This window comes from Nomascus leucogenys, unplaced genomic scaffold, assembly GCF_006542625.1.
Source record: "Nomascus leucogenys isolate Asia unplaced genomic scaffold, Asia_NLE_v1 Super-Scaffold_241, whole genome shotgun sequence".
Lineage (NCBI taxonomy): Eukaryota > Metazoa > Chordata > Mammalia > Primates > Hylobatidae > Nomascus > Nomascus leucogenys.
The window spans coordinates 166,765-188,508 of NW_022095767.1; the positions used below are offsets into that span (position 1 = coordinate 166,765).

Genomic DNA, 21,744 nt, shown 5'->3' on the forward strand with positions numbered 1-21,744 from the left:
GGCGCGGGCCGAGTCTCCAAGTTACCAAGTTACCGCAGGATTCGGGAGCTTCTCACTGGCGCGGCTGCGGCCAATCAGAGAGCAGCGCCGCTGTTCTCGGGCAGGAGGCCTGGAGACACGCGCACCTTCCCCCGACACCCAGCGAAGCGCGCTGACATACAATCACAGCGGCGCGCACACACACACACCGTCCCAGGGACAAGCAGCGTCGCCCCCCGCACATACACAATCACAATGACACACACAGCGACAGACATACCGGTCCCAGGAACACGCAGACACACAGCATCACAGAGACACACAAAATATCAGTGACAGCCGGGTCCGGTGGCTCAGGCCTGGCACGGTGGCTCACGCCTGTAATCCTAGCATTTTGGGAGGTCGAGGCGGGTGGATCACTTGAGGTCGGGAGTTCGGGACCAGCCTAACCAACGTGGTGAAGCCCCGTCTCTATTAAAGATACAAAATTAGCTAGGTGTGGTGGCATGCACCTGTAGTCCCAGCTACTTGGGAGGCTGAGGCAGGAGAATCGCTTGAACCCGGGAGGTGGAGGTTGCAATGAGCCAAGATCGCTGCCACTGCACTCCAGCCTGGGCAACAAGAGCAAAACTCCGTCTCAAAAAACAAAACAAAACAAAAAAACAACAGCTCAGTGACACAGACAGTCCCAGGACACATAGCACTCCCCAGACCCACAACCACAGGCACACACAGTGCTGCCCAGGCACATGCAATCTCCATGAGGTATGCACAGTCCCTTGAACACACAACATCACCCTGACACACACAGTATCAGTGACATACAATCAATACAGTGACACTCATAATCCCACAACCAATTGGTCCCAACACACTCACTAGATCACAGTGATACAATCGCAACAGTGACACATTCAAGCACAGTGAGACACAATATTGCACACACACACAACCTATTAGACACACAGTTCCATGGACACACACCATCACCCTGACAAACACAACCACAATGACACACAACCACAGTAACACACAGCATTGCACATGCACATACTGTCGGTGATACACAGTCCCACAGACATGCATTTCAGACACAGTCATGATGTCACACACACACACAATCCCACCGTGCACCGCATTGTCCAGGCACACACAATAACAGTAGTATGTATGCACATCTTCCCCCGACATCCAGCACAGCACATGGGCATACACTATCACAATGATACGTACACAGTCCCAACACCCACAACACAACACAAGTACCACTGACACACTCAGTGGCACACACAATCCCATATACACACAGCATTGTATACACGTACACACCATCACCATGACATACACACACCACCCCAGTGACACACAGCATTACACAAACACATCCAACCATGACAACAGAACAGTACAGTGACATAGCACCTTCACAAATCTTCCCCCTAACACAACATCAGTCTGACACATATACAATCCCAGCGTCACACAGACACAATCACATGGGCACACACACCTCACTGCCAGACCAGCATGCTGCACAGAACCACACACATCACACCATCATGATCACACACAGCACACCAGAACATCACACAATTGTACACTGACACACAATCACATTGTCACAGCAGCCCATGACATGTAGCATTGTGACAAATGTAGCATGCTGACACACACCATCACACTGACACACAATCCATCAAGTGACACACAATAGCACACACTGACACAACCACCACCGTAATGTGTGAACCCCCTGACACAACAGCACACTGACACAGATCCACAGAGAACTCCAGCACACACACACACACACACACACAGTCACACAAACACTCAACTCCCCCACCCCTGCCCTTGCCCCAAGAAGCTGTGTTAGATGTGGGACGGTGGGGGAGGGATGCGCTCTGTGTGTGTGTGTGTGTGTGTGTGTATGTGTGTGTGTGTTTGTGTGTGCGCCAGCGCGGGCTGTGCTTCCCCCTCCCAGCCCTTCCCCGGGGGCGGGGCCGTGCGGCAGCCGCTGTTACCGGGTAAATTTCCCCGCCCCCCCCCCCAGCGCGGCCATTAGTCAACCCCCCCCAGGATGATGTCATCGCCTCATTCTGGAGGCTGAGTAATCCTCAACTCCGCCCCGCCAGGTACCAGGGTAGGGGCGGGCCGCACCTGGGCTCACCAAGTCTGGAGCTGGGGTCTGGAGCTGCAGGCGGCGCTGCCTTGGGTCTCCCGGGGAGGGAGGCAACTGAGGAATTGGGCCTCTCTGAAGTGGCCCAGCCATGCACGTTAGGGTCTCTCGGGGCTGGGGGCTCCCAGTCTGGATCCATGGGGCCAAGTAAAGGTGCTGCAGGGCTGGATCTTCCAGACCTGGGAGTCTGGGACTGGGGAGGGCCCCCCACCCTCTCCACTACTCCCTCCTCCCCGGCCACACCACTGTGAGGGGCTGGGTCGCTTGGCCAGGTGTCTGGGGAATCTGAGACACGGGGCTTGGACTTCTGGGGTCCTTGGCACTATGAGGCCTGGGACCCTGGCGCAGGGTGGGGGGTCAGTGCCAACAGGTAAGGAAAGCGGCTCTGAAGTCAGATGCCCACGTCCTGGGAGATCAACCACCTGGACTCTGGGGAAAAGGGCTCAGAGGGGTGGGAAGTGGGCAGGTCTGAACCTTGGGGCTGGGCAGGTGGTCCCACCTAGGTAAATTGGACACCGGAGGGTCTGGTGACTGTTAGGGACAGGAGTGTCTCCCAGCATCAACGTGGTAAGGGCCAAGATGCCCAGGAGCTCTGTAACATCTCAGGGTCGGGAGCCCAAAGTCCTGAGTCCGTGTTTCTTGTGGGAGTGGGATGTTCAGCCCTAGTTTTCCTGGGATCAGACATGACTGTGTCCCGTTCTGGGGGGACCCTGAGTTCTTGTGTTCCGGGGCTGGGACATCTGCACCTCCTAAGAGGAGGGGGCTCATATCCTTGTTTTCACGGGTCCAGGCATGCCTGGGTCCTTTGGGGGTGCAGTGACACCTCTATTTTTATAAGGCCAGGACGCCTGGGTTATTTTCTGGGAGGGAACTTCAACCGCTATGTTCAAGAGCCACGATACCTGCGGGTCGGGGAGCGGGGGGGCGGGAAATAACCAGTCCCTATCTTCACGGAGTCAGGATGCTCAGGTATCCTTGTGGGAGGGGGACCCTTGGTGTCTATTTGCACAAGGCCAACTCCAGGGTGCCATTCTGGGGGTAGGAACAGAATGCACAACCCCGTTTCCAGCCCATCCCAACTGCCCATCCTCACCCGAGAGTGCGGGACAGGGAAGCAGGGAGGTGGATGGTGCACAGCCCGGGTATCACCCCAGCCGGTCGCAGGTTTGCAGGCCGCGCGCCCGGCAGCTCCCCGGGGCCCGGCTCCCCGCCCCCCGCGCCGAGGGCTCCCCCAGATCCGGGCGGACGCGACGGTGGCCAATGAGCGCGCTCGCCGTCTCCGGGAGCTGGGCCGGCTCTGCCCGCCTGGCATTGGGCACGCGGTGGGCAGCGGCGGGCGGGGCCTGGGGGGTCCTCGCGCCTGGTTGGGCCAGGCTTGTTGCTGGGTAACGGGGCGGCGAGTTTCCCCTGGCAACGGCGGCGGGTACCGCTCACTGGCTGGCCGGGAAGGAGGGGGGGCGCGGGCGCAGGCAGGCCCAGCAGACCCCAGCAACAGCGCGCGGCCCCCGCCCCGCCGGGAAGCGGTAACCTTCACACGCGCGCCGGCCGCTCGGACCCTGCGGACGCCCGCGCCCCCGCCCAGCCCCCACCCGGCCCCGGTCCAGCCTCCGGGCCTGCAGGGCCGGCCACACCGAGGGGACCCGGGAGACCCCTTCCCCACCGCGGAAAGCCAGGACTCAGGCCCTGCGGTGAAAAGTTAAGTCCTTCCCAACTCCCTCTCCCCAGGCTGCGAAATCTGCTTGCCCAGAATGGCAGACAAGATCTTGGAGACGAGACGGTTTTAGGTCTGCAGTCAACCAGCTCTATTTTGTCTCACCAGCACTTCACATCCGGCTTACTACCTCCAGGCACTATTCTAAGTATGTTACAAATACGAACTCATTTTATCTTCACAATATTTTTGATCCTGCCTGTGCCGATCCCTTTTGGACAGTGAGGGAAACTGAGGCACAGAGCGGGGAAGCTGCTTGCTCAAGGTCATCATTTGAACCCATGTCGGGGTTATCGTTCCTCTGTGCTGTGAGCCCGTGGGAGAGGCATTAACACTCAAAATACGAAACTGCACAGAGTCAAGAAAACACACTCGTGGACGGCCTGTGGACCACCAGTTTGAGACCCCAGCCTCAACATGAGCATCTCTGCAAATAGACACGAACCGTCCTCCTCCCAGAAGTAGACCTGAGCATCCTGACCCCATGAACACAGGGACTAGCTGTCTCTCCCCATACTGGATTCAGGCATCATGGCTTTTGAACACAGGGTTGTTGATCCTTCCCAGAAGAGAATGCAGGCGTCTTGGCCCCATAAACATAGGGGTCCTGGGCCGGGCTCAGTGGCTCACACCTGTAATCCCAGCACTTTGGGAGGCCTAGGCGGGTGGATCACCTGGGGTCAGGAGTTCGAGACCAGCCTGGCCAACATGGTGAAACCCTGTCTCTATTAAAAATACAAAAAATAGCCGGGCGTGGTGGCGCACACCTGTAGTCCCAGCCACTCAGGAGGCTGAGGGAGGAGAATCGCTTGAACCTGGGAGGCATAGGTTGCAGTGAGCCAAGATCGCACCACTGCACTCAAGCATGGGTGACAGGGCAAGACTCCATCTCAAAAAAAAAAAAAATACGAAAATTAGCCAGGCATGGTGGCACGTGCCTATAGTCCCAGCTACTCGGGAGGCTGCGGCAGGAAGGAGAATCGCTTGAACCTGGGAGGCAAAGGTCACAGTAAGCCGAGATCATGCCACTCTGCACTCCAGCCTGGGTGACAGAGTGAGACTGCGTCTCAAAAAAAAAAAAAAAAAAAAAAAATACGGGTCCAGGCCGGGTCCAGTGGTTCATGCATGTAATCCCAGTACTTTGGGAGGCTGAGGTGGGAGGATCACTTGAGCCCAGGAGTTCAAGACCAGCCTGGGCAAAATGGTGAAACCTCATTTTTACTAAAAATACAAAAATTAGCTGGGAGTGGTGGCACAGGCCTGTAGTCCCAGCTACTCAGGAGGCTAAGGCAGGAGGATCACCGGAGCTTGGGAAGTGGAGGTTGCAGTGAGCCAAGATAGCACCGCTGCATTCATGCCTGGGTGACAGAGTGAGACCCTGTCTCATAAAAGGGGCAGAGGGGTCCTTAGCTAGAGGTTTCCTTGCTTGGATTCTCAGAGAGTCAATGGACTCCCACACTGGTAATAGTAATGACAGGTAACATATATTAAACATCCACCATGCCCCAGTACTTTTATTGTTTAATTTTTTTGTTTGTTTATTTATTTATAAAACAGGATCTCTTTATTTTATTTATTTATTTTTTTGAGACAGAGTCTTGCTCTGTCGCCCAGGCTGGAGTGCAGTGATGGGATCACAGCTGTCTGTGGTCTTGGCCTCCTGGGCTCCAGCGATCCTCCTTCCTCAGCCTCCCAAGTAACTGGGTCCACAGGTGCACAACACCACGCCTAATTATTTTTTTAATTTTTTGTAGAGACGGGGGTCTCACTATGTTGCCTAGGCTGGTCTGAAACTCCTGGGCTCAAGCGATCCTCCTGCCTCAGTTTCTCAGAATGCTGGGATTACAGGCATGAGCCACTGTGTGCCTAGCCCAGTGTTTTATCTTTATTCACATTCTGACTGCACATGCTATGAGGTAGGGACCTGTGCTGTCTCAACTCACAGATGAGGAAACTGAGGCACAGAGCTGTGACCACTTCCCCAACATCACCCATAGGTGGCAGAGGGGATTCTAACTCAGGCCATCTAGACTCACAGCCCACAGTCTTTCATGAGGGCTGCATGCGGGCTTAGGAAACCAAGGCAGGCGAATGGGTTCAGGCCAAGAGTTCGAAACATGCCTGGGCAGGCAACACAGTGAGACTTCATCTCTACAGAAAATTTAAAAATTAGCCAGGTGTGGTGGTGTGCACCTGTAGTCCCAGCTACTCGGGAAACTAAGGTGGGAGAATTGCTTGAGCCTAGGAGGTGGAGGCTGCAGTGAGCTGTGATGATCAGCTGTGATCCTGCCACTGCACTCCAGCCTGGGCAACAGAGCAAGACCCTGTCAAAAAAAAAAAAAAAAAAAAAAAAAAGAGGCAGCCCTTGACCCACCTACAAACTTCTTCTTTGCCCACAGGGGTTTCGTGTTGTTGTTGTTTTGGGGGTGGAGGTTGTTTTTTTTTTTTTTTTTTTTTTTTTTGTGACGGAGTCTCGCTCTGTCGCCCAGGCTGGAGTGCAGTGGCACAATCTCGGCTCACTGCAAGCTCCGCCTCCCGGGTTCACGCCATTCTCCTGCCTCAGCCTCCGAGGTTGGTTTTTTATTTTTGAGATGGAGTCTTGCTCTGTCGCCCAGGCTGCAGTGCAGTAGCACGATCTCGGCTCACTGCAACCTCTGCTTCCTGGGTTCAATCGATTCTTCTGCCTCAGCCTCCTGAGTAGCTGAGATTACAGGCATGTGCCACCACACCCAGCTAATTTTTGTATTTTTAGTAGAGACGGGGTTTCGCCATGTTGGCCAGACTGCTGTTTCGTTTTGCTTTTGAGAAAGGGTCTCGCTCTGTCGCCCAAGCTGGAGTGCAATGGTGCGATCACAGCCCACTGCAGCCTTGACCTCACAGGCTCAAGCGTTCCTCCCACCCTAGCCTCCCAGTTAGGTTTCCGCATGTTGCCCAGGCTGGTCTGGAACTCCTGGGCTCAGGCGATCCACCCACCTCGGCCTTCCACGATACTGGGATTACAGGCATGCGCCACCACGTCCAGCTGTGGGGAGGATTTTGACTAGTGATAACGCTTATGGACAAAAAGACTCTTGGCCTCTCCCCGTCTTTTCTACATCCAGCCACCAAGTCAGATTCCCACTATCCTTCACATTCATTTTCTTCTCAAAAGAACATTACAGGCCGGTGCGGTGGCTCACACCTGTAATCCCAGCATTTTGGGAGGTCAAAGAGGGAAGATTGCTTGAGGCCTGGAGTTTGAGACCAACCTGGGCAACATAGTGAGACCCTGTCTCTACAAACAAACAAATAAAGAACATTCTGGGGCTGGGCACGGTGGCTCATGACCATAATCCAGGCACTTTGGGAGGCCAAGGAGGGAGGATCACTTGAGCTCAGGAGTTTGAGACCAACCTGGACAACATTGTAAGACTCCATCTTTACTAAAAAAAGAAAAGAAAAAAAAAAGAAGAAGGAGAAGGAGAAGGAGGAGGAGGAGGGGGAGAAGGAGGGAAGGAAGGAAGAAGGAGGAAGAAGAAGAAAGAAGAAGGAGGAGGAGGAGGAGAACAAGAAGAAGAAGAAGAGAACATTCCAGGCTGGGCATAGTGGCTCATACTTGCAATTCCAGCACTTTGGGAGGCTGAGGCAGGTGGATCACCTGAGATTGGGAGTTTGAGACCAGCTTGGCTAACATGGTGAAACCCCGTCTCTACTAAAAACACAAAAAAGGCTGGGCGCGGTGGCTCACGCCTGTAATCCCAGCACTTTGGAAGCCCGAGGCGGGCGGATCACGAGGTCAGGAGATCGAGACCATCCTGGCTAACATGGTAAAACCCCATCTCTACTAAAAATACAAAAAATTAGCCGGGCGTGGTGGTGGGCGCCTGTAGTCCCAGCTACTCAGGAGGCTGAGGCAGTAGAATTGCTTGAACCCGGGAGGCGGAGCTTGCAGTGAGCCAAGATCGCTCCACTGCACTCCAGGCTGGGCGACAGAGCGAGACTCCGTCTCAAAAAAAAAAAAAAAAAAAACCACAAAAAAAATTAGCCAGGCATGGTGGTGTGTGCCTGCAATCCTAGCTACTCAGGAGGCTGAGGCAAGAGAATCACTTGAACCCGTGAGGTGGCAGTTGCAGTGAGCCGAGATTGGGCCACCACATTCCATCCTGGGCGACAGAGCGAGACTCCGTCTCAAAAAAAAAAAAAAAAAAGAACATTCCAGTACATCTGGCCTCTGAGTATCTACCCTGCAATGGGCAGTCTGGACATTGATCAGTGAGTGAGAGGTGTGAGGTACAGGTGGGACCATGAGCTAGCAGAGGGCTAGAGACTGCCCCTCTCTCAACTTCATCACTGTCAAACACAGAGGAAATACTGACAATAATTAGTTATACAAGTGATAATAGCTAACACTTATTAGGCACTTACTATATGTCCAATACTGCACTAAATGACTTCCAGTGTGATCTCATTTAGTAAGGTTCTAAAGCAGCATTTCTCAAATGTCTTTGAACTTGATCTACAGCCAGAAAAATACTTTCCTTGTAACCTAATATGTATTCACTATACATCAATAAAATTTCCACAAAATATTACTTTCTGTTGACTTCATAATTTTTCAAAATTATATTTTGTTTTGTTTTTTTAAGACGGAGTCTCGCTCAGCACCCAGGCTGGAGTGTAGTGGTGCGATCTTGGCTCACTGCAACCACTGTCTCCCGGGTTCAAGTAATTCTCCCATCTCAGCCTCCTGAGTAGCTGGGATTACAGGCACCGCAATCATGCCCGGCTAATTTTTGTATTTTAGTAGAGATGGGTTTTTACCATGTTGGCCAGGCTGGTCTTGAACTCCTGAACTTAGGTGATCCACCCACCTTCTCGACCTCCCAAAGTGCTAGGATTACAGGCGTGAGCCCCCATGCCCGGCCTCAAAATTATATTTTGTAGTGTGGTTTTTTTTTTTTTTTTTTTTGACAGAGTCTTGCTCTGTTGCTCTGCTTGGAGTGCAGTGGCACAATCTCTGCTCACTGCAACCTCTGCCTCCTGAGTTCAAGTGATTCTCCCGCCTCAGCCTCCCAAGTAGCTGGGACTACAGGTGTGTGCCACCAATTTTTGGCTAACTTTTATATTTTTGGTAAAGACAGGGCTTCACCCTGTTGGCCAGGCTGGTGTCAAACTCCTGACCTCAAGTGATCCACCAGCCTCGGCCTCTCAAAGTGTTGGGATTACAGGCATGAGCTACCGTGCCCAGCCTGTAGTGTATTTTTGTTGTTGTTGGCATTTTGAGGTGGAGTTTTGCTCTTGTTGCCCAGGCTGGAATGGAATGGCGTGATCTCGGCTCACTGAAACCTCCTTCTCTTGGGTTCAAGCAATTCTTCTACCTCAACCTCCCGAGTAACTGGGATTACAGGCATCCACCACCATGCCCAGCTAATTTCTGTATTTTTAGTAGAGATGGGGTTTTACTATGATGGCCAAGCTAGTCTCAAACTCCTGACCTCAGGTAATCCACGCCCCCTGGCCTCCCAAAGTGCTAGGATTACAGGTGTGAGCCACTGTGCCCGGCCTGTGGTGTATTTTTTTTTAAACTCTGGTCAAAGCAGTCATGCACGCCTATAATCCCAGCTACTAGGGAGGCTGAGGTGGGAGGATCGCTTGAGCCCAGGAGTTTGAAACCAGCCTGGGTAACACAGCCAGATTCTGTCTCAATTAAAACAACAGCAACAAAACCTCTTGTCTAGGCCAGTAAAATTGCAGGTAGAAGTTGTGGTAATACAAAATTGTGTACTTTTATCACCACTTACAAACCATACACCTAAAAAGAGTGCATATTCTTGTGTCTAAATACATCTCAATAAAGCGCAATTTGGTCGGGATGTGAATGCATCTTACTGAGTAAAATGCATTAAGTCAGCCGGGCATGGTGGTTCACACCTGTAATCCCAGCACTGAGGGAGGTGGAGGCAGGAGGTTTGCTTGAGCCCATAATGTCAAGACCAGCCTGGGCAACATAGTGAGACCACCCATCTCTACAAAAAAAATAAAAATTATATGGGCGTGGTGGTTTACATCTGTAGTCCCAGTTACTTGGGAGGCTGAGGCAGGAGGATCTCTGGAGCCTGAGTTTGAAGCTGCAAGGCTATTGTACCACAAGGCTATCTGTTGTGCCACTACACTCCAGTCTGGGCGACAGAGTGAATCTTTTATCTAAAAAAAAAAAAAAAAAAAGGCTGGGCCGGGTGAGGTGGCTCACACCTGTAATCCCAGCACTTTTGGGAGGCCAAGGAGGGCAGATCACGAGGTCAGGAGATCGAGACCATCCTGGCTAACACGGTGAAACACTGTCTCTACTAAAAAATACAAAAAATTAGCCAGGCATGGTGGCAGGCGCCTGTACTCCCAGCTACTGGGGAGGCTGAGGCAGAAAGGCCTGAACCCAGGAGGCGGAGCTTGCAGTTTGCCGAGATCGCACCACTGCACTCCAGTCTGGGCGACAGAGGAAGATTCCACCTCAAAAAAAAAAAAAAAAAAGGCTGAGTGCGGTGGGTCACGCCTGTAATCCCAGCACTTTGGGAGGCCAAGATGGGCTGATCCCGAGGTCATGAGTTCGAGACCAGCCTGGACAATATGGTGAAACCGCATCTCTACCAATAATACAAAAATTAGCTGGGCGTAGTGGCGCACACCTGTAGTTCCAGCTAGTAGGGAGGCTGAGGCAGGAGAATTGCTTTAACCCAGGAGGCAGAGGTGGCAATGAGCCGAGATCGTGCCACTGCACTCCAGCCTGGGCAACAGAGGGAGACTCTGTCTCAAAAAAAAAAAAAAAAAAAACCATATAAGTGACGTCATATGTCATAATCCATGGTTTACTCATGACCCACAGTTTGGAAAACACCAGGAAGAAGGAAGGGAGAATGAATAATCGGGGAAAGCGAAAGAGAGAGGAAAGCTGAGGAGTTCCCAATGTTTCAAATGGGGAGATTTCATGTGAGATATAGACTATCTGCATCTCTTGGGGGAGCTAAGAGTGTGTACTTGGAGGCAGTCAAGTTTGAGAAGTCTGACATCCTTACTCAGCCAGCCCCACGCTAGGCACTGGAAGGTGAGTCACTCTGGTGAGGGAACTGGGATTGGGTGAGACCCAGTAAGGATGGAAAGTGTAGAGGAGGAGACAGGAGTCCACGGCTTTGGAAGAAGAAGGACAAAACTCACCAAACCAGAGCAGGGCAGGAAGTAACAATGAGAAACTGAAAAAAGAAACAGAATGGAAAGCTATGAGACAGGATGAAATTTGGCATGGGGTCTGCCCGGGCATGTCCATGCCAGGTGCCCAGGGCTTCTTCCGCGACGTGGGTCCCCTGCCAGATTTGTGGTGAGTGTGGCCAGGTGTGCATGCTCCCATGTGTGTGCAGTGGGCCAGTTAGCAAGAAGCTGTCACAGGTGTGACTTTGCGACATGTGTCGGTGGTCAGTTTCTTCTACGTCTGATTTGGTCTGTGTCTCTGAATGTCAGTTTCTTTCCTTTTTCTTTTTTTTTTTAAAGACAGAGTTTGCTCTTGTTGCCCAGGCTAGAGTGCAATGGCACGATCTCGGCTCACTGCAACCTCCGCCTCCTGGGTTCAAGCAATTCTCCTGCCTCAGCCTCCCAAGTAGCTGGGATTACAGGCATGCGCCACCACGCCGGGCTAATTTTGTATTTTCACTACAGATGGGGTTTCATCGTGTCGGTCAGGCTGATCTCGAATTCCTGACCTCAGGCAATCGGGGCACCTTGGCCTCTCAAAGTGCTGGGATTACAGGCGTGAGCCACCGTGTCGGGCGAATGTCAGTTTCTGATAGTTTTAATGTGTTAGCTGTGAAATTGCGTGAGTGCATTTCTGTATGTCCCTGTTGGAGTGTGATTTGGATTTGGCCGTGTATCCAGGTATCCCTGTAACAGGTGTCTGTGTGTGTGTGTGTCCCCTGTGCCTATCAGCAAGTTTGTGTTTCCTGATAAGCACTCCGCCTATGTCTGTGTGGTTGCACCACCGTGTGTGTGGTGTGGGTGCCTGTTCGGTACGGTTGTTTGTGAACACAGTTTGTGGGCCCAGGTGTCATCATCAGTGTGGGTGTTTGTGCAACTGTGTGTGGCCCTGTCATTGTGTCCGTCTGCTTGTCCAGGGGACCCTGTTAGTGAGTCTGTGCATTTGCGTCTGGGTGTGTGTGTGTGAGCCCCATCAGTGAGTGTGTGTGCTCATGCCCCTGTCCATGGTGTGGATTTGCGAGACTGTGGCCTTGTGTCTGTGAGTACATCCTCTGGGCTCTGCCTGCACGTGACTTTGTGGACCCTGGAATGCCCGTCGGTCGGTCTGTGTACGCATCGCTGGGGGTGTGGATCTGTGGGTCCCAGTCAGTGTGTGTGTCCGACTGTCCCGGTGTCTGGGCGATCTCCCCGCACCCCGCCGCACAGCGCCTGGGTCCTCCTCGCCTTGGGCCAGGCCCTGCCCCGTCCCCGGCTGCAGGGAAACCCCCGGCGCGGAGGTAGGGGGGGCGCGGAGGTAGGGGGGGGCGCGGCGCGCGCCTGCAAGTCCTGACTTGTCCGCGGCGGGCGGGCGGGGCCGTGGCGTCACGCGGGGGCGGGGCGTGGGACTCGCCGGGCGGGGGCGGGGGCGGGGGCGGGGGCGGGGCGGGGCGGGGCGGCTTTGGAGCGGGCCCGGGATCCGCCGGGCGGCCTGAGACGCGGCGCGAGCCACATGCGAGCGGGCGCCTGGCGGCAGCGGCGGCACCAGCGATCCCAGCAGCGGCGGCCACGACGCGGACGCGCCTGCGGCCCGGGGAGCCGCAGCAGCCACAGCCACAGCAGCCGCCACTCCAGTTAGAGCGGCAGCAGCAGCGACAGCCACAGCAGCAGCCGCCGCGGAGAGCGGCGCTCGGCGGGCGCGCCCTCCTGAAGGAAGCCGCCCGCCCCCCACCGCCGCCCCCTCCGGTGTGTTCATGCCCCCGGGGTGAGTGTGCGCGCCCCGAATCCTCTCTGGCGGCGATCGGCCAGGCCGGGTGGACTCCCTGGAGGAGGTGACGGGAGTGCAGGCGGAGAGCAGTGTGGGCGCCCTGCCTCCCCACACCGCGCCTCTCCAAACCCCGCAAGGGACCCTGGGCCGGGGTCGCCGGGTGAGAGGCGGCTCGGCGTTGGGGCGCCGGTCTGGGCGCACAGGTGCCTCGGCGGTCTGGCGGGTTTGTTTACAAACAATGGGGTGCGGACTCGGCAGCGCCCCCTGGCGGCCAGTGCGACCCCGGGGAAAAGGGTCGACCCCGGGGGTGCCCCAGCCCCCAAAGTCCGGGAGGGGCGGGGGGGCGGCACGGAGGGGCGGCCACACCCAGGGCGCGCGCCCGCTGGGGGCGGCGACGGGGGCGGCTCGCGGGCCGTGGAGTCTGCGGCTCCTGCGGGCGGGGGCTGCGCCCCAGCAACAGCCGGTTATTGGCCCCGCGCTCGCCTGGCGGGCGGGGCGGGCGCACGTGGCGGCGGTGGGGGGGCTGTGACAGCGGAGGGGGGCGTCTGGGACCGCCGTGGGAGCGCGCGTGTGCGGGGTTGTGGATCTGCAGGTGTCTCGCCTGGGTGTGTGCGCGTGTCTGGCTCCGAGTTTGTGCTGGGTTCTGCAGGGAGTGGTGGTGTCGATCCGGAGGAATGTTGGGGTTTCTGACCCGTCGGGGTGTCTGCGTGAGTCCCCGCGCCTGTTTGTGTGGGGTTCTGTCTGTGGGTGCCCTGCTTGTGGGGTGGGTGGACCTGCGTGTGTTGTCGGTGAGAGTTGTCTGTGTGTGTTGTTCCGGGGTGATACTGGGGGTCTGTGTTGCCTGCGTGTACTGGGGTGTGGAGGTTGTAGTGTGTGTGTGTTGCTAGAGTAAGCTGTTTGTGTGTTTATGTGTATGTCTTGCCTGAGCGTGCGGTGTGTGTGCTTGTGTCTTGCCTGTGTGTTTCTGTCTTGGCTGAAGCCGTCTCTGTATCTCCGGGGCATGTGTCATTTGCCCAGCGTTTGTGATGCTGCGCCTGCTAAATGCAAATGTCTGTTTTCTGTCCAAGTGTCTGTGTGAGTTGTCAGGTGTGTGTGTGTGGTGGGGGGTTGTTTCAGTCTGGGTTTGGCTTGTGTGTCTGGCATCAGCGTCTGGGATTTAAGGACTCAGGATCTGTGGGGTCTATGCAGTGTAGACGGTGGGTGTTGCTGGCAGCCTCTGGATGGGGTTATGTCTGAGCCTGTGTGTGTGTGTGTGTGTGTGTGTGTGTGTGTGTGTGTGTGTGTTGGGTCCGAGGGGCTTGTCACTGTGATCGGCTGGCTCGTGTGTCATGTGGGCTGCGTGTGTGTAGTGTTTATGTCAGTCACGTGAGACCAGTGTTTTCTGTGGGTGCGCTAGGTGTGTGTGCTGCTGGGCTGTGTGGGATTAGAGTTAGCTGTAGGGTGTGTGTGTGTGTGTGTGTTTGTGGGTGTTGCTGACAGTTGGTGATGATGTTTGAGGGTTGCGTGAGGAGGGTGGGTTGGTGTCTGGTGGTGTGTTGAGGTCTGATGGCATGTGTCTGTGTGTGCCTGATTTATGTGTGTTCTGAGAGTTGGTGACATGTGGGTGTGTTTTGGGGGTGTTGATGTCTGTGTGTCCGTGGGTGTCTGTTTTGTGTTGATATGTGAGTCCAGGGGTGTGCAGGTCTTATCTCTGGAGTGAGTATGTGTGTGTGGAGAGGGGCATGTTTGGGAACTGAGGCAGTGCCTAGCTTGTGTGTGTGTGTGTGTGTGTTTGCAATGGCTGCATTGTTTGAATGTGCCCCTGGGCATATCAACAGTGGGTCAGTGTGTGAGACTTTGACAGTTTGGATGTGTGGGGATGGGTTGTGCCAGCCAGTGTGCACAGTATGTAGAGTGCTTGTGATGGTCTGTCTGGATGCTCCTGCTTTGGTCGGGGTGTGTGTGTGTGTGTGTGTGTGTCGTGTGTACTGAGTAGTGATGTCCGAGACTGGGGCCATCTCAGTTTGTGTGCAAGTGGGAGGTGGGGTGGGCGGTCAGGCTGGCCAGTCCCGTGTGAGTCCTTGTATGTGTGCTGTGGGGGCCTCGATGTGCCTCGCTGCCCTCCCTGTGTGCCCGTCGCTGTGTCAGGAAAGTTGTCCCCACCAGCCCATGCTGTGAGTCCCAAGTGGAGTGAGTTTGTGTTGTGGGACCGTCACAGCCCTCATACACACACCTGCGAGACCCCTCCATCCGTCCTGTGTGAGCCCTGTCCTTGCTGTGAGAGCCGTCCTGTGCCCCCTGTCCCTCCTGTGTGCCCATCACCGTATGCACGGGAGGCTCTCCAGGCCAGCCAGGACCCGGTGGTGTCATCCCCTGGCTGGGCGTGTCTCTGTGGGGCCATCACCCCCTCCCCATGCACACACACCTCCACTCTTCTCCATCTGGGTCCTGACCCCGGGTAGGCTGGAGGTACAGTGGGCCCTGGTACTTCCCTGCTGACCTGCTCCTCCTCCCATGTCCCGCAGGCCCCAGGGAGCGCCATGGCCCGCGCACGCCAGGAGGGCAGCTCCCCGGAGCCCGTAGAGGGCCTGGCCCGCGACGGCCCGCGCCCCTTCCCGCTCGGCCGCCTGGTGCCCTCGGCAGTGTCCTGCGGCCTCTGCGAGCCCGGCCTAGCTGCCGCCCCCGCCGCCCCCGCCCTGCTGCCCGCTGCCTACCTCTGCGCCCCCACCGCTCCACCCGCCGTCACCGCCGCCCTGGGGGGCCCCCGCTGGCCCGGGGGTCCTCGCAGCCGGCCCCGAGGCCCGCGCCCGGACGGTGAGTGCCCGCCCCGCCCCCGGGGTGATAGGAGCCGGGAAGAGAGAGGACCGGAGACTCGGAGGAACTGGAGAAGTGGGAGAGGACGCGGGGGGGGGTGGGGGTGGCGGGCCCAGCCGGGCCACTGGGAGGGTGTGGCCAATGTGGTCTTTGTGTTGCAAGAAGCAGGAAGACGGAGGCTGGGGGTGGAGGGGGAGGTCAAGTGGGAAGTCCCTCCTGGAATCTGACTGCAGTCCCCGAATTGCAGCCCACTGTCTCTTCCGGGCCTGGGGCAACAGCTGCATCCCAGCTCCCCTCCCCCCGTCTGGGTTCTCTAGACCCCCTGGAGGATTCTTGTTGCAGGGAGTGTGGGCCGAGCAAGAGGACTGTCAACTATGGGCTCTGGGGAGGGGTCGAGGGGCTTTTTGCCTTTATTTGCATCTCTTTGGCCAGGGCTGTCCTTCTCCGCAGTCCCGGCGGAGGAAGGAGAGGGGGAGGGGCCATTGTGTTGGGAAAGTCCCCTCGGGGAAGGGGGGAAGTCTTGGGGAGGGAAGGGTTAAAGGTCCCCTGCCTGATGGGCTGTTAACCCTGTGGTGCCCGTGGAGCCCCATCCCTGCTGGCAAGCGCTGTAGCCCAGGAAAGTGTGTCCTGGTTTCCCATCCCCCATCCTGTCCCGGCAGCCCAAGGGGAGCAAGGAAAGAGAAAACTTCCCTAACTCAGTTCCTGGAAGCCCTGGAAGGGGACACCGATTTCAAGGCCAAGGTCACAGATGTGGAAACTGAGGCCCTGGTTGTAGGCTTTAGGGAACCCTCAGGCCAGGACCTGGTGGGACGGGAGGGCAGGAGCCTCCTAGGGCGCTCAGAACGGGCGGGGGGCAGGAAGGCATCTCCCGCGTCCCAGCCCCCCAGGCCCGCGCTCTGAAGCTGCCACAGTCTCTGGCCTTCTGGTCTGTAGGCCTCTGCCACATCCGGAGGTGTGGCTTCCCTGTGGTTGGACACGAGAGGGCAGGAGACCTGAGGCTTGTGATCTGGGTGGGGTCAGTCGCTGTATCCCTGTGTGACCTTGGGATACTCCCTAAGGGCGGGCCTCAGTTTCCCTGCCTGTCACATGGAACAGGCAAAATGTGGCCCCTTTGGGAAGTAGAGGTCGTTAAGCCTGACCACCCCCGGGGTAACCTGTCTGGCCGTCTACCTTCCACACTGACAAGGGCCGTGGGGACGTAGCTGGCCAGACAGGTGACCCCAGAGCGGCGTCCCCAGGTACTTCTTGCTTTCTGGTGCCTGGGGAGGAGAAGCTGAGAAACTGACTCTAAGACGGGGCGATGGGATCACTAGAAATGAGGCGGGGAGCAGTGGCTGGGAAAGAGGGAAGCAGGCCGAGACACCTCGAGGCCTGGAGGGGGTGGTGGGTGCTGACCGCACCCCTCTGCCTCTCCAAGGTCCTCAGCCCTCGTTCTCGCTGGCGGAGCAGCACCTGGAGTCGCCCGTGTCCAGCGCCCCGGGGGCCCTGGCAGGCGGTCCCACCCAGGCGGCTCCGGGAGTCCGCGGGGAGGAGGAACAGTGGGCCCGGGAGATCGGGGCCCAGCTGCGGCGGATGGCGGACGACCTCAACGCGCAGTACGAGCGGCGGGTGAGTGCTGGGGGTGGGGTAGACGGCAGGTGGGACTTCCCGCCGGAGGAGGGGGCGGCAGGCGGCCCCCGCCAGATGTGCGGCAGCTGCTGCCCTGCGCGGCTGGGTCGCTCCGCGGACAGGCAGGTGGGGGGTGAGTGGGTGGGGGGGAATCGCGCGCCCGCAGAGCCGCCCAGGGACTCCGCGCCGCGGCTGGCATAGCCGGAGCCCGAGCCCCGGCCAGGGCCGGGAACTAGGCCGCCGCGGAGAGCAGCAGCGCGCCCGTGGCCCGCGGCCGCGGGGACTGAGGGCGGCGCTGGGCGGCGCGGCTCATATATCCCGGGCTATTTATAGCCGGTGAGTCAGCAGCCGCGCCGCGCCCGCCCCCTGCCGTCCCTCGCGCGCGGCCCGCAGCGCCACACAGTTTCCCGGGCGCCGGGGCGAGCCGGGGACGGCAGGGGAGGGCTCGGAGCCCCGCCCCGCGAGAGGCCCCGCCCCCCAGCCCCTGGCACGGCCTCGATTTTTTAAAACAAATATTCGAAGCCCACAGCAGAGAATGGGAAATCACAAACATCGTGCGCCCACCAGCCAGCTCTGTTCAGCCAGAACATTACACTCGCATTGCTTGCTTATTAAGAAACCAAACAAAACCGCAGAAACACATGGGGTGAACCTCCTTACTCTCCCCATCCCTTCCCCCTCCCTGAAGGAAATCTCTCGAGTTGGCCTCTCTCAACCCCTGCAGGTGTTGCTTTTACTCCATATTTACCTGGCCAGAACCAGGGCTTAGGATCATGGGGCATTATTAGCTTAGCGTGTATGACATAGTTTTTGTTCCTCCCCAGAATTCCTTTTTCCCTCAATATTAGGCTTCAGATTCACCATATGGGCAAAAGAGCTTCCATTCTTCTATATTCAGCCAGGCACTGTGGCTCACTTTGGGAGGCGGAGATGGAAGGACGCTTGAGCCCAGGAGTTCCAGACCAGACTGGGCCACATAATGAGATCCCTGTTGCTACAAAAATTAGTCGGGTGTAGTGGCGCGGGCCTGTAGTCCCAGCTACTTGAGAGGCTGAGGTGAAAGGGTCCCTTGAGCCCGGGAAGTCGAGGCTGCAGTGAGCCATGAAGAGTCACTGAACTCAAGCCTGGGGCACCCAGCAAGACCATCGCAAAAAAGAAACAACAAATACAGCCATTTTCGGCCGGGTGCAGTGGCCCACGCCTGTAATCCCAGCCCTTTGGGAGGCGGAGGCAAATGGATCACCTGAAGTTGGGAGTTCGAGACCAGTCTGGCCAACATGGTGAAACCTCGTCTCTACTAAAAATACAAAAATTAAGGCCGGGCACAGTGGCTCACGCCTGTCATCCCAGCACTTTGGGAGGCTCAGGGACCTGAGGTCGGGAGTTCGAGACGAGCCTGACCAACATGAAGAAACACCGTCTCTACTAAAAATACAAAATTAGCCGGGTATGGTGGTGCATGCCTGTAATCTCAGCTACTTGGGAGGCTGAGGCAGGATAATTGCTTGAAACCGGGAGGCAGAGGTTGCAGTGAGCCGAGATCGCACCACTGCACTCCAGCCTGGGCAACAAGAGCGAAAATCCATCTCAGAAAAAAAAAAAAAAAAAGAAGAAGTAGCTGAGCATGGTGGCATACGCCAGTAATCTCAGCTACTTGGGAGACTGAGGCAGGAGAATCTCTTGAACCCAGGAGGTGGAAGTTGCAGTGAGCCGCGATCACCAGATCATGCCACTGCACTCCAGCCTGGAGGACAGAATGAGACTCTGTCTCAAAAAAAAAAAAAAAAAAAAAAGTCATTTTCACTGCTATATAGTATTCTGTTGGATAAACATAGTATCCTTATTCATTTTCTCATTGATGGATATTTAGGATAGATATGTATTTTTATTTTATGTTTAGAGACAGGGTCTCCCAGGCTGGAGTGCAGTGGTTCAATCACAGCTCTCTGCAGCCTCCAACTCCTGGGTTTAAGGGATCCTCCCGCCTCAGTCAGCTCCCAAGTAGCTGGGACCACAGGCAGGTCCACCACGCCCGGCTAATTTTTTTGTATTTTTAGTACAGATGGGGTTTCACTGTGTTAGCCAGGATGATCTTGATCTACTGACCTCTAATCTGCCTGCCTCGGCCTCCCAAAGTGCTGGGATTACAGGCGTGAGACACCGCACCTGGCCTGTATTTTTAATAGAGACGGGGTTCCACCATGTTGGTCACACTGGTCTCAAACTCCTGACCTTAGGTGATCCTCCCGCCTTGTCCTCTCAAAGTGCTGGGATTACAGCTATAAGTCACCACGCCGGGCCTCTGTACACTTTTTAGTATTGCCTTTAATTTTTACCAGTCAGGAGCCTTTCCTAGGACCTAGCCTCCTGCCTTCCCACTTCCTAGCATGTCGGAGCTGAGAGGGTCCTAGAGACCACCTTGTTTTCATCCTGCCACTGGAGAGAGGGCAGGGGTTTCACTCAGTGTTGCCTAGAGGTGCTTCTGTTGAAGCTTCTGCAATCGGGGGGTGAACTCTTCCCAGTTCTTCTCCTTCCACAGATTGTCCTAGAACTGCCAAGACTGTGGGCACCCTGCTCCTTTCTCCTCATCTTGCGAGCCTTGCAGGGAGGGGCAGGATAGGTTGCAGTCCATCCTTCAGCCCCTTGTAGGATGTCTTTCCCAAATGTACAACAGGGACGGGGCGGTCACAGCTAACATGTGCCACATACTCGCTTGGTGCCCAGCTCTCTGCTGAAGGCATTCCGTGTTTGTCCTCTGCCTCCTGGTCTCATGTCCTGGATGAGGATGTGACCTCCGAGACATGGACATTAGCCCAGACCGGGGGAGGAGCTGGAATAGGGTGGGCGAGACTGTCGCCTCACTGCCCTTGGAGCTGACCATCCCCACTCCCATCACCATACTCAGTCCCCTGCTAACTGACCCTTCTCTCTCTTTTCCCCAGAGACAAGAGGAGCAACAGCGGCACCGCCCCTCGCCCTGGAGGGTCCTGTACAATCTCATCATGGGACTCCTGCCCTTACCCAGGGGCCACAGAGCCCCCGAGATGGAGCCCAATTAGGTGCCTGCACCCGCCCGGTGGACGTCAGGGACTCGGGGGGCAGGCCCCTCCCACCTCCTGACACCCTGGCCAGCGTGGGGAACTTTCTCTGCACCATGTAGCATACTGGACTCCCAGCCCTGCCTGTCCCGGGGGCGGGCCAGGGCAGCCACTCCAGCCCCAGCCCAGCCTGGGGTGCACTGACAGAGATGCGGACTCCTGGGTCCCTGGCCAAGAAGCCAGGGGAGGGAGGGCTGATGGACTCAGCATCGGAAGGTGGCGGTGACCGAGGGGGTGGGGACTGAGCCGCCCGCCTCTGCCGCCCACCACCATCTCAGGAAAGGCTGTTGTGCTGGTGCCCATTCCAGCTGCAGGGGTGACACTGGAGGGGGGGTCTCCTCTCAGTGCTCCTTCACTCTGGGCCTGGCCTAAGGCCCCTGGTGCTTCCCCCCCTCCTCCTGGGAGGGGGCCTGTGAAGAGCAAATGAGCCAAACGTGACCACTAGCCTCCTGGAGCCAGAGAGTGGGGCGCGTTTGCCGGTTGCTCCAGCCCGGCGCCCAGCCATCTTCCCTGAGCCAGCCGGCGGGTGGTGGGCATGCCTGCCTCACCTTCATCGGGGGGGGAGGGTGGCCAGGAGGGGCCCAGACTGTGAATCCTGTGCTCTGCCCTCGACCACCCCCCGCCCCATCAATCCCATTGCATAGGTTTAGAGAGAGCACGTGTGACCACTGGCATTCATTTGGGGGGTGGGAGATTTTGGCTGAAGCCGCCCCAGCCTTAGTCCCCAGGGCCAAGCGCTGGGGGGAAGACGGGGAGTCAGGGAGGGGGGGAAATCTCGGAAGAGGGAGGAGTCTGGGAGTGGGGAGGGATGGCCCAGCCTGTAAGATACTGTATATGCGCTGCTGTAGATACCGGAATGAATTTTCTGTACATGTTTGGTTAATTTTTTTTGTACATGATTTTTGTATGTTTCCTTTTCAATAAAATCAGATTGGAACAGTGGATACTCTTTCTGCTTGCCTTCCCTGCAGCGTGGCCTTGGAGAGGCCTTCTGACTGGGGGCTTTGCTCTGTGAGCCCTGCTTGTGAGTGGGTGGGAGAGGTGGGCCCTGGCAGCTGTGGCTCCATCAGAAGACAGGCTAAGGTGCCTGGGCTCCGCCAGACTGGGACGCTCCCAGCCTTCATCATCCCCATTCCCGGTAAAAGTGAAGCTCGGCCTGGTGCCATGGCTCATGCCTGTAATCCCAGCACTTTGAGAGGCCGAGGTGGGTGGATCTCTTGAACCCAGGAGTTCAAGACCAGCCTGGGCAACATGGTGAAACTCCGTCTCTACAAAAATAAAAAAAAAAAAAATTAGCCAGGCATGGTGGTGTGTGTCTGTAGTCCCAGCTACTCAGGAGGCTGAGGCAGGAGGATCGCTTGAGCCCAGGAGTTGGAGGCTGCAGTGAGCTATGATCAAGCCACTGCACTCAAGC

The 21,744-nt window shown here is 56.6% G+C and overlaps 1 protein-coding gene across 5 annotated transcripts; it reads left to right on the top strand.

The window, feature by feature from the left end:
* Positions 1-1,885: 1,885 nt before the first annotated feature.
* BBC3 (BCL2 binding component 3) lies at positions 1,886-21,274 on the top strand. 5 transcript variants are annotated; one of them, XM_030807845.1, is made up of 4 exons: positions 1,886-1,921; positions 13,918-15,624; positions 17,042-17,232; positions 20,175-21,274. In XM_030807845.1, exons 2-4 carry the CDS (start codon positions 15,351-15,353, stop codon positions 20,289-20,291), a joined length of 582 nt encoding a protein of 193 aa, XP_030663705.1. In that variant the 5' UTR covers positions 1,886-1,921; positions 13,918-15,350; the 3' UTR covers positions 20,292-21,274. The 5 variants fall into 5 exon arrangements, with proteins under 5 accessions (XP_030663705.1, XP_030663704.1, XP_030663703.1 ...); XM_030807844.1 differs by lacking the exon at positions 1,886-1,921 and adding an exon at positions 11,789-11,799; XM_030807843.1 differs by lacking the exon at positions 1,886-1,921 and adding an exon at positions 12,558-12,828 and having other exon boundaries at positions 15,336-15,624.
* Positions 21,275-21,744: the final 470 nt, after the last annotated feature.